This window comes from Uranotaenia lowii, chromosome 2 (genome assembly GCF_029784155.1).
Source record: "Uranotaenia lowii strain MFRU-FL chromosome 2, ASM2978415v1, whole genome shotgun sequence".
NCBI classification, from domain to species: domain Eukaryota; kingdom Metazoa; phylum Arthropoda; class Insecta; order Diptera; family Culicidae; genus Uranotaenia; species Uranotaenia lowii.
Window position 1 is genome coordinate 373,803,008 of NC_073692.1, and position 13,366 is coordinate 373,816,373.

Here is a 13,366-nt window from a genome sequence, read left to right on the forward strand (position 1 = left end):
CAACTTGATGAACCATCAACCTTCAAACTTTTGATGTTCAAGCGGTATGATTATCTGTACATATTAAGTTATGAGAAACTATTGTTTTTAAAAAGTGTTGCATGATGCTCCAGTTGACAGAACTTATAAATGGTTAAAAATCGAGTAATGAAATCTTCATTTGCATTTGCTTCGAATAAATTTCTCCTATCGCATGGAAGTCTTCAAAGTTGCTGCAAGTATGTCATAACAAAATGTTTTCCAGAAGCTAAAATCTAATAGAGGTTGGTTTCAGATTTTCAGATTCTAGAACAATCAACCATTTATTTTACTCCTTACCATCATCATTTTGAATACAGTGTCCTCTGGAAATCGTTTCGAGCTGCAAATCGACAATAGTATATTTTCCATCTATTCTTATAACATTGCTCAACTTTGAAACTTGTGATACACGCAAAATAAAAAAAAAATGTTAAAATTTACTGAGAAGCAGAGGTGATTATTTTCCCCCCAGAATGAGGACTTTAAAGTTTCTCACATCGTGAGATATGTTTTTTAGAAATTTTGATTTTCATAAAAATTAAAAAAAAAATTGAGCAAAAAACTTAACCCAGTATGAAGAATGCATCTGCCAACTTTTGGTGTAAAAATGTTTTTTGGACAGTCACCAATTTTGTCAAATTTAATATTTTTATCAGTATTCGGTTATCAGTCGGCTAATCAAAGATTCACCTTTCAAAACTCGTTTCCGTAAACTGGATACTGATTGTTTTGCATCACCGTTCGTTAACATTGAAATTTCATCCATCCAAATATTAATTTTGATAATTTTAGCTAGTAGAACTTTTTGTAGAATTTTTACCCTTTAATGTATGCTGCACCCTTATGCTTTTTCTTTAAAAACATTTCAGACATAAATAGCTAAATAAATTTTTTTAACGTTTTCATTTGATTTTTCATTAAAAACTAAAGTTTGTCGCGACTCACCCCGATTTCTTAGTAGGGTGAAAATCGCATGTTTTTGTGAATTTGTAAATATCTGGTGTGCGATGAAACCAATAACTTTTCTGACTTTAATTAGTCGATCTGATGTCCCATCAGCCTTAAAACTTCTGATCTGAATGCGGTATGATTATCAGTGGACATCAAGTTTTTAGGAGGTATGTCTTCAGACATTGAAAATCAATTCAACTGACATCACTGCTAGTGTCTATTGAAGAACTGCTTGAAAAGTAGTGATGGAATTCCTTGCTAGTCACAAGCAGTGATGTCAGTTGAGTTGATTGATTTTCAATGACTATGACCCTAATATGATACGAAGAACTTATGGTCTTTGACAAAGTTGTTTAGCGATAAAATTTCTTTGGAGAATTTAAAAATTGGCACAAATCCCATAACCACAGATCGGATCCACAGAAAAAAAAACAACAATGATGTTGATTTTTAAAGAACAAACATAACAGTTCAAATGAACTCATGCAAACGTTACTAGAAAATCCTGCAAAAAATCAAGGCTTAGTTTTGAACCCAAAACAAGCTTTTAAGACCCTAGGGTCAAGGTTGCCGATATCACAGAAAAATCTATAATATCACAGAATTTTGAGCAAATTTTCATCACAGAATCTGTGTCACAGAACACAGAATTTTGAAAAATTCACAGATTTCACAGAATTTTTGAGTTTTGAAAGGATTTCCTAAATTATATATTTTTTGGCCAATGCAAAATTTTGATTTTTACTATGTCATTCAGTAAAGTTTTATAAGATTGGTAATTTTAATTGATTTTACTCAACTTTAATGTAAAAAAGACAAAATTTATCATGACATTTCAATGAAATCAAAGGAAATAGCATCACAGAAGACCATCACAGAATTTTTGGGTAAAATCACAGAAAGTCAGAATTTTTTTTCTCAAAAACACAGAATTTTTTTCGGCAACCTTGCCTAGGGTTTGAGAAACTCAAACGTTACCCCAAATCGACTCAGTCTACCGTACAGATTTGTTAAGCTCAATGCAGATCAAATTCATCTCGCTAAAATGTAAACTTCACCTAGATACAAGGTAAGTTTTACCTCGAAGAGTGTCTTTTTTGAATTTACCTTTCTTCTCGGTGATTGTATCGTTTCATTCTGCTCAACTCAGGTAAACTTCACATTGCTACGAGGTAAGTTTTTCCTTTTTTGGATTTACCTTTTTTATCTACTCGATTCAGGTAAACTTTAGCTCGTTTTGAAGTGAGTTTCACCTCGACGAGGTAAAAGTTACCTTTTTTGAATTCACCAGCATTCACTATTACATCTCGGTAAATTTTACCTTTTTATTATTTTTCGTGTAGGATGGGAAAATACTGATGAATTAACATATACAGAACTGCTGATGAATGTTTCTTATTTATTCAGCCTTTCTTGTAGGATGGAATATCCGCTTAACGATAGAAGAAAAATTACAAAATAAATTATAAACAACTTCTTAGTTGATGAGAAGTAAGGCAGTTGGAAAGCGTCAAGAAAAATCAAAGATCATGACGATCCTTTTTCTGATAGCATTACTAACCTACAGTGGGCAGGTATGATCTAGTTAAATAGGGATATATTTTTGTGTGAGAAGCCTGAGGAATCTTTGAAACATTTTACAGAACCAGAACACCGTAAGGTCTCCGCACGTTCTGATGCAAACTTTGTACGATCTGCGGGTGATTTCGGACCAAAGTTACACTGCCTGGTTCCACTCGCAGCCCGATTATCATCGATACGTCATTCCGGATTTGGAATTCCGAAACCGGACCTACGACCATCTTTCGGTGATAAATGTTGGCGTTCATTTCTCCTACGGAAGTGTCGATTACGCCATTTGGGATACTGCGGTTCATTGGATTGCAATCTATTACGAGTACTCGGTGAACTACGTGGTGGGGAGGATAAATCGGAAATTCAACGAGTTGTCTAATGGTGAAATCGATCGGTTCATGGATAATTTGGAGTACAATTATGACTCGTATATTTCGTTGTTTAGCTTGGTGACGTTCAAGCCCGTTTGGAAGCATGGATTCTCGAATTTTCATTCCTGTAATTTTAAAACCACCACTAATGTCAACATCATGACAAACTTCATGCAGTCTCCGGTTTTGGAACTCAAATATGGAATAAACAATAACTTCAAGGCGGTTGAACTGCCTCTGGAAAATCAACTTTACAGTCTCTTGCTGTTGTTACCGTTAGAGGGTAAAAATGTCGATGACTACATAAAATCAATTGACACTCAAGGGATGATCGATATTTACAAGCAACTTAATCCGACCAACGTCAGCGTTCTCATACCGAGAAACAATTTCGACGATTCGCACGATTCCAAACAAATATTCAACAACAGCCTCAACCAAAAACCTTTCGAAGACCGCATCTTCCGTCCAGTGCGGGATCAGGATGGCTGTCCCGTTTTCGAAATGACTCAACGATTGAAAGTAGTTTTCGATACAAATGGGGTGGAAAATGGTGGAGTATTTTTGTCAAATAACAGTAGAATTTGAATGACTTTTAACCCTTTTTTTCAGCCACTAGTTCCGGAAGTTTGGAAAATAGCAAGGTTTTCCTAGCGAACAGACCCTTCTGGTTTTTGCTGGTAGAACGTCGAGTAAATGTGTTGCTTATGATAGGACATATCAGGAAACCCGGTGTGGATTTGTATGAAACAGGTCAACAGGATACCTGCCCTGAAGCTGTCGATTAGTGCGACATTTTTTTTTTAAACTTTTGATTTAATTTTTATAACTGAAATTTCTGACATTTCTAAGGCAAAGAAAATAAAGTTGGGTTTGCATTTTTTTTTTAAACTTTCCAGAATCCTAGCCCCCTTTCTCTAATGTTAATCCATTTTGGCGACCCTTTTTAAACCCTTTTGTGAGGAAGTTTGTTTGGGAATTTGTATGGAAAAAGTAACATTCATTTATAATTTTGGCAACTTTGCAGAAGATCACAAACTTTGTGTCGATAAGATCCTAAAATGAGGAACAATTTTGTACATCAGTTCAAATAATTTTGAGACACGTGAAGAAAGTTTCAGAACTTTTAGTTTTGATTTTTTTTCCACATATTCATACAAAAAAAAGCACAAACCCAGTAAAAAATGTCCCAGTACTTTTTTAGATTCATCCTTAAAACAAACTTTCCATAATAAAAACTTCATTTTTCCTTAATCCTGGAAGCAAATGAAGCAAATGATCGTATTTTTCGTGCCAATTTATAAATTCAATTTCAAAGTTCAACCAAACCAGCAACGTTGCCAGATACAAACGAAACATTGTTTGACGATTATGCTCATACTTGTTTTCCTTCAAATTACAGTGTTGCGAGTTTAATTGAACTGCTTTCAATGCCAAAAGATATACCTTCATTCGAAAGATTGTAACTCACTTATTCGAAGAGATACTAAGTAACGGCTTTAGGTAAAGTTTTTCAGCAGCAAGAGTCTTACATAAAATCATAAACAAATGATGGTTTTCTTTATTTTGAATCATCAAATTATGATTTAAAAAAATTCTAACGCAGTAAATCCAAAATTATTGCTATGCTTATGCTTATGCTTATGCTTATGATACATACACAGCCAGATCTTGTCAGCATCCCGGTGAATAGTAAAAGTACATTTACTATTCTTCTTAACTAGGCCGGGCCCACTGTGCAGTATTGAACGCAGAGACAACTGGAACACAAGGAGGAAGGAACGTGGACAACAGTACCATACGTTCCCGTGATAGGACAGTTCTTACGTTGGGAGCTCATCTACTAAATAATAGTGAGCTCCTACATGCCGATTATGGATTATTCTTCCTTGTTTGGCTGGAAATGAGGTTATATCACACAGAAATCCAAAATCCAATGAAACATTTTTAATTTTTCGAGTTAAAAAACCAAAGCTTTTACTAAAATTTTTATTAAAAGGAGAACCTTAAAATTTTGGAATGCTGTGCACCACATTTCTGGTCATCGACCTTGGATATAGCGCCATTGCTCGCTCTTGAAAAGAAATTTAGATAAAAAAAGAAAGAACGTGATTAGAACCTCCATGAAATCTAATTAAACAATGCGTTCAAAAGATTTCATGGGAAAACACAATAGTATTCAACATGCTTACCTTTTCTATATGGTTTGTCAAAAATATTATTCCATCAAATACGACGAATATACAATTTGTAGAATAGGAAAATTTACCTTAGAGCAAACATTAATAACTGTTTAAGCGCAAATCGTAGAAAGCTTCGAAAACTGTTGATTTTACTTGGCACACTTCTTGTTCGTTCATAGTTTTTAAAAAATTGTTTATTTATCATTTGAGTAAAACTCCTTGATTAAAAACTAGTTAATATCACATCGAATCCGAATTCGTTTAAAAGGTTAAGAACATTGTTCCATAATTTAAATTTTTCGTGTTAAAGTTAGTACGTGTAAGCAAAAATTTACATTCAATCGCAGCAGTCTAAAATTGAATTGAAAAGGAACCAATGAGGTTGAAAAAAAAAACAACTACAAACACGCTCATTAAAATTGTTTTAACTAATTTTCTAACTTCATGTCATCTTATATATTTTTTAAATGATATTTAAAAAATTCAAATATGTACTTAGCTTTTCATCCGTTGTGGAAATTTTTCGGAATACAGGAAATTCGCAAACTTATACTTCCGATCTCTGATCCAAATTCTCGTCCGCTTTCCTTGTCCTCTCAGCTTGGCTTACGTGTTTCTAAACCATTTAGTCTCCTTAAAATGGCTTAATTTCCTGATTTTTCAACACTCATTCCACAAAATACACATTACCAGCAAACTCCATTTCAAACGCATTTAAAAGGTGCAACATTGAAGTTCGGAGCATATGCAAATCATGTTTTTTTCATTCGAACTATAATTTATTTTCACTGTCAAATAATTGGAGCTAGCAAAGTAGCACGGCGCTGCAAAAAAATATCTTTGTTTTTTTTTCAACTTCCTTGGACGAATTGTTCAATTTAACACTTTTTAAAAGCACATTTTTTCACCAGCTCCCAACTTTGCCAATTGCCGTTTTTTGTTTCTTCTCAATTGGCAATTCACTTGCCATTTTTCTTGCCTTTGTGATGACTTCAGCACTTGCACCAAAAGCACCAATTACCTATATCCTGATCATTCCTCGTAATTGGAGCACAAACGAGAAATAAGAGGAACGATATCTCCAGTTATTGAAGAAACAAACCAACTTTTAGGCCTAAAATATTTTCCTAAGCCAGCAACAAGTGCAGAAAACCGAACGCGCGACTGAAAAACACGTTCGATCCCGAGCAAGGCTTGCTTCGACCTCCTTCGCAGTAAATCCAAAATTATTTAAAAATATTTAACTCCTTAAATGTAAATAAGATAAAGGTTTATATGAAAGTTATCATAGTTATTATATAAATAACTTTATTTACAACTTATTGGTGATTTTTAAATTCCTGGATCCTGGAACATCTTGTTTGATCCATTTCTATGGAATTTTTAATTAAGTTTAATCTTAATGAACTCTTTCTGGAGTTACAGTTAATGGTAACTTAAAAATAGAGATTTATATTCAGTTTAACAAAAAAGATGCTAAACCATTTGCTTCAAATAATTTATCGTTTGTCCGAATAGACCTTTGAAGAGAAAAAATCGCGTATGTATAATGAAAAACATAATTGGGTAAAATTTTAATCTCCGGAGTTAAAACACAATGTGGTAACGTGGTGACCAATAATTGGTCGAATAAACAATTCGTTTTTAAAATTTTGAACATTTCGACAATTTATTTTTTTTTTCAATAATTTCAATTTCGTAGTTTTGGCATTATTGTCAATTATGTCAATTCGTTTGAGTTTTATGTTTTGTTATTTCAGACAATTTTGTTTTTAGTGACGATTTTGTCAATTTTATATTTTTCTTTCAATTTTATCACTTTTGTTAATTGCATGATTTTTTGTTAAAATTTGACAGATTTGAGGAAATTTAAAATAAAACCAAAAAAAAACTGACAAAATTAGCAAAACTGACAAATATTCGAAATTAATGACTAAACTAATCCCAAAACCTCAAAAACTCATTCCAAAAATTATGCTACACTTTTTCAAAATTTTCTCACTTGCTCATCAAAATTCATGTCTGAATATTTAACAATTTACGGATTCCAATTTTTTAAACAAAATGAGTTTGTATACACAATTCATCTGAAAAAATCACAAATAAAATGTAGAGTTATAGTTTTTTTGTTTTGTCCGAAATACCCCAAATTTTATTTAAAAAAATTATTCACAGGATTTTCATTAGGGAATTCATTCTTCATGAAAAATATTTTCGGTTAAAGAAATATCTTCACCTAAAAATCTGCAAAAATTCTATTATTTAACATTATTAACACATTAAGGACACAACAATTCGGCATTTTATGTTTCAGAGACCAATAGTCAAAATTTTGCTTATTTAAAATAGATATTTGAGTAACGGGAAGTGTTGAGATATTTTTTTTAATAAGGTTTCAATAGATTCAATAGATTCAATAAATTCAAAACATTTAAATATTGCCTTTTAATGGAGCATACTAGTGGAAAGCAAAAAATCGAGATCTTTATTATTTAATCCGCAATGTGTTAATGTTGCTGTTATTTAAAGATAAATTTCATACTAAAATCATTAATTTGGTTCAAGTTTGCATCAATGAAATTTTATCCGAAAAACTGATGATTTTTTATCCTGCTATTTTTTGAAAATTTGATTTATTTTCAACGAAGCATAAAGTCTTTGAGTTTGCAAAATAGTTGGGAATATTGAGCTTGTTTGATTTAAGTGAAGAATAAGTTTTTTTTAAGAAATTGGAGACTCTTTTAAGGCTGTTAAGTTTCATCTACTAGACTCTTAAACGATTTCAAAGATTTCAACCATTGATGAAAGTGAATTTAGCTCACCTTTTAGAAATAGAACCCATTTTCTTAAGTTACGATTCAATACGTAAACATTTAATGTCAATGCACTTGAAAATGAATTATCATATAGCTACAATCATATTTTGTATTATTTATTTTTTTTTTTATATTCGTGTATAGCTGGAAAAAAATCATAGTCATCAAAGTCGGTTCTTCCAACGGCCCTAATATAAAGAATAAATTGATCAAATTGACCAAATTGACCAAATTGACCAATTTAACAATACCGACAAAACTGACGAAATTGTCAGAAATGACGACTTTGAAAGAATCGAAAAATATTGAAAAATTGATAAAATTAATAAAATAAAAAAATCAAATTGGATAAAGGCACAAGATTGATTTAAGTTACCAAAGTGACAAAATTTGAAAAAAAAAAAGACAAAAGTGATAAAATTATCCACATGGATAAAATTAACTAATTTAACAAAACCAACGAAATGAACAAATCTGACAAAATGGACAAAACTGACAAATAAATATAATTGATGTTGATGTGGTAATTGACAAAAATAAAGAAAATTTTTTTTTCGGTTTTGCCATTTCGTTATTTTTGGAATTTTTTGTCGTCTTTGTCTTTGATGTCTTTTTTGTCATTTTTGTCATTTTTGTCATTTTTGTCATTTTTGTCATTTTTGTCATTTTTGTCATTTTTGTCATTTTTGTCATTTTTGTCATTTTTGTCATTTTTGTCATTTTTGTCATTTTTGTCATTTTTGTCATTTTTGTCATTTTTGTCATTTTTGTCATTTTTGTCATTTTTGTCATTTTTGTCATTTTTGTCATTTTTTGTCATTTTTGTCATTTTTGTCATTTTTGTCATTTTTGTCATTTTTGTCATTTTTGTCATTTTTGTCATTTTTGTCATTTTTGTCATTTTTGTCATTTTTGTCATTTTTGTCATTTTTGTCATTTTTGTCATTTTTGTCATTTTTGTCATTTTTGTCATTTTTGTCATTTTTGTCATTTTTGTCATTTTTGTCATTTTTGTCATTTTTGTCATTTTTGTCATTTTTGTCATTTTTGTCATTTTTGTCATTTTTGTCATTTTTGTCATTTTTGTCATTTTTGTCATTTTTGTCATTTTTGTCATTTTTGTCATTTTTGTCATTTTTGTCATTTTTGTCATTTTTGTCATTTTTGTCATTTTTGTCATTTTTGTCATTTTTGTCATTTTTGTCATTTTTGTCATTTTTGTCATTTTTGTCATTTTTGTCATTTTTGTCATTTTTGTCATTTTTGTCATTTTTGTCATTTTTGTCATTTTTGTCATTTTTGTCATTTTTGTCATTTTTGTCATTTTTGTCATTTTTGTCATTTTTGTCATTTTTGTCATTTTTGTCATTTTTGTCATTTTTGTCATTTTTGTCATTTTTGTCATTTTTGTCATTTTTGTCATTTTTGTCATTTTTGTCATTTTTGTCATTTTTGTCATTTTTGTCATTTTTGTCATTTTTGTCATTTTTGTCATTTTTGTCATTTTTGTCATTTTTGTCATTTTTGTCATTTTTGTCATTTTTGTCATTTTTGTCATTTTTGTCATTTTTGTCATTTTTGTCATTTTTGTCATTTTTGTCATTTTTGTCATTTTTGTCATTTTTGTCATTTTTGTCATTTTTGTCATTTTTGTCATTTTTGTCATTTTTGTCATTTTTGTCATTTTTGTCATTTTTGTCATTTTTGTCATTTTTGTCATTTTTGTCATTTTTGTCATTTTTGTCATTTTTGTCATTTTTGTCATTTTGGTCATTTTTGTCATTTTTGTCATTTTTGTCATTTTTGTCATTTTTGTCATTTTTGTCATTTTTGTCATTTTTGTCATTTTTGTCATTTTTGTCATTTTTGTCATTTTTGTCATTTTTGTCATTTTTGTCATTTTTATCATTTTGGTCATTTTGGTCATTTTTGTCATTTTTGTCATTTTTGTCATTTTTGTCATTTTTGTCATTTTTGTCATTTTTGTCATTTTTGTCATTTTTGTCATTTTTGTCATTTTTGTCATTTTTGTCATTTTTGTCATTTTTGTCATTTCTGTCATTTTTGTCATTTTTGTCATTTTTGTCATTTTTGTCATTTTTGTCATTTTTGTCATTTTTGTCATTTTTGTCATTTTTGTCATTTTTGTCATTTTTGTCATTTTTGTCATTTTTGTCATTTTTGTCATTTTTGTCATTTTTGTCGTTTTTGTCATTTATGTCATTTTTGTCATTTTTGTCATTTTTGTCATTTTTGACATTTTTTGTCAAGTTTGCTTTTTTTCTCATGTTTGTAATTTTTTTTATTTTAGTCATTTTTGTCATCATGACCAATTTTGCGTTTCCGAGAACTGGGAAATCTGAGCATCATTTTCCCCGAAAGCCGGGCTCCAGGGAATATAATGATATTTCATTCCTCTACGAAAAAAAATGAAACCAAAAAAATGTAGTTTTTTACCTGTTTAATCCTGATTCAATAATATTCAAAGTTTACTTTATTTTAAACCATTCAAATATTTAAACTTTTAATTTTGATTTCGTTTTTTTGACATAAACTTCTTCTTAGAGAAAAAGGTATCTCCACCAAATCATTTCTTAATTTTTTCATAATTCATGCTGTATCCGTTTAATAATGTTTCAGTTACAAACTCTTTTAACGAAAAGAAGTGCACGTCTTTTTCTTTCAGCTCTAACTTAAATAACTCTTTCATTCTCAATTCAAGCATTCAACGTTCAACAGCATTTTTCTTTCAGCTTCTGATATTTTGGAATTCAAATCATCAGAAGTCACGCGGCATAGTTTGGAAAAAACATGAATACTTACAAGCAAACTGTCCCGTGTTCCAGTCGGTTGAGCTGCTTTCTCTCTCCTAAACAAAGCACAAAAGAACCTATCGAGAAACTTGTTGTTTTGTTTTTTTTTTTTCGATGCTGTATCCGGGAAAAAATTCTAACACTTCGAAGAATGAGGGCAGCAGCTGAGGCATCACGAAAAAGTGGCTCCAGAGAGATACAAAAGACAAGTCGATAAAAGGATAAACGTCTCGATATTTATGGCACTGCCTTTCGAAGAGCAGCGCTCATGTAAATCATGGAACTTCCGGCACACATTCTCACGCACTTTGTGATGGGATTTCTATGGATTCTTTTCCATCGCGTTCCAGGAAAACATGCCGGAGATTGCTAAAGGGAGCCATGAATGGATTTATGGACCAATGAAGATCCACTCGCGGAAAACAAAGTTTCATAAATAATACATTTGGCGATTTTCGGTTTGATTCAGAGCTGAGAAAGTACGATCTTTGAAGCAATGTGGGCATTTACAAATTTCTCAAACCCTGAGAACTGAAAAAAAAATATTATTAGTTCAAAATTCGCCCTATCCTTTTCGCAAGATTTTAAAGTTACGTTTGAATAAGTAAATCTTAACTAGACAATTTGTTGGAGAAAATTGAAAAAATTGCCAAAAATGACAAAAATGACAAAAATGACAAATATGACAAAAATGACAAAAATGACAAAAATGACAAAAATGACAAAAATGACAAAAATGACAAAAATGACAAAAATGACAAAAATGACAAAAATGACAAAAATGACAAAAATGACAAAAATGACAAAAATGACAAAAATGACAAAAATGACAAAAATGACAAAAATGACAAAAATGACAAAAATGACAAAAATGACAAAAATGACAAAAATGACAAAAATGACAAAAATGACAAAAATGACAAAAATGACAAAAATGACAAAAATGACAAAAATGACAAAAATGACAAAAATGACAAAAATGACAAAAATGACAAAAATGACAAAAATGACAAAAATGACAAAAATGACAAAAATGACAAAAATGACAAAAATGACAAAAATGACAAAAATGACAAAAATGACAAAAATGACAAAAATGACAAAAATGACAAAAATGACAAAAATGACAAAAATGACAAAAATGACAAAAATGACAAAAATGACAAAAATGACAAAAATGACAAAAATGACAAAAATGACAAAAATGACAAAAATGACAAAAATGACAAAAATGACAAAAATGACAAAAATGACAAAAATGACAAAAATGACAAAAATGACAAAAATGACAAAAATGACAAAAATGACAAAAATGACAAAAATGACAAAAATGACAAAAATGACAAAAATGACGAAAATGACAAAAATTATAAAAGAATTTCACAAAAATCTTCTTTATCAAATGTTGATTATTGAATGACAATTTCTGTTAAAACAATTTTGAAATACCCAATAATTTGTGAGTTGAAACCTGAATGTTTATTCAGATACATTTTAGAGGTAGAATTCTGATTATTGGTTTTGACTTTAATTTTGAACTGTAGTTCAAAAAGAAGGCTCAACATTTAATCAAGATTTATCTCTCGAGTTTGAATAAACAATCGGCAGTTTGTTTATGAATTTCTAACATATCCTCCGAGATCATTTTTCGCTGCATTTGCATACTTAAAACGATTCTGAATTTAAATGTCGATCCGCAGGACCAGTTCAAAGTTCCAATATTCATGTTAAGTTTGTGGAAATGTATGAATGATCCGCACAAGTCCGTCAACAGAAACCACCATTGAAATATCGAGAATCAAAAACCCTTCTGCTTGATTTTTTTTTCATCATTCGTCAATGCTCAATTTCCTATAATTATTGTTCTCTTGCAAGTTGCAAGGAAACACATTTTCATCCACTTCTAAAAAACGTAACAACCCTCACGTGTCACCTGCAGACTCAAGAGTCAAGAGCGATGACATCTCCAGGAGACATGTGTTTTCTGTGTTCGATTGGCCCTTATTCCTCACTACCTTCATTCAACAGATCGAAAAGTTCCATTGCCAAGATGAAAGTTTTCTCATTTCGAGTCACGCTGCTGCAGTCAAGCTATTTAGATGAAGTCGGACGAAAGTCCTTGAAGGGTGGGCAGGAAATAGTTTCCCATCAAAGCTCGTCGTACCAAACTAGTTACAGCTTTTGCTGCCAGCCGGAATGGAATCCGGTGTAGTATCCGGTATTTTATCAATTGACCAATTTCAAAGAAAACTGTCAGAAATACTGGTGAAAATTGGAAGCAATGCGAGGAAACGTGAAACCTTAGAATAGCAGAGAGTAGTTTCAGTTCCAGTTTCAGTCGGAAGCCACACATATTTTCCGTGATTGGAACGGAACTTCCAACGGAATGCAACCTACAAATTCAAAACGTTCAATCTCTGAACTACAAAGGATTTTTTGAGACGATCCAGTGTCGATAGAATAGTTCAAATTTGGTTTTGAATTATTATTATTATCATTTTTTCTAACTTTGATGAGTAATAACTTTCAAAGCTCTCAAAATATCGACTTCAGTTCTGTTGAGCAGTTTTAAATATCTCTCTAAAATAATGTTGCTTCTGCCATGAATGAAATTATATGTGAACCAACCCGTTGGA

The 13,366-nt window shown here is 30.8% G+C and overlaps 1 protein-coding gene across 1 annotated transcript; it reads left to right on the forward strand.

Annotated features, from left to right (window-relative positions):
* Nucleotides 1–2,468: 2,468 nt before the first annotated feature.
* On the forward strand, nucleotides 2,469–3,706 carry LOC129743189 (serpin B5-like). Its single transcript, XM_055735162.1, has 3 exons — nucleotides 2,469–2,546; nucleotides 2,616–3,471; nucleotides 3,531–3,706. The coding sequence occupies exons 1-3, from the start codon at nucleotides 2,502–2,504 to the stop codon at nucleotides 3,704–3,706; spliced, it is 1,077 nt and encodes a 358-aa protein (XP_055591137.1). The 5' UTR covers nucleotides 2,469–2,501.
* Nucleotides 3,707–13,366: the final 9,660 nt, after the last annotated feature.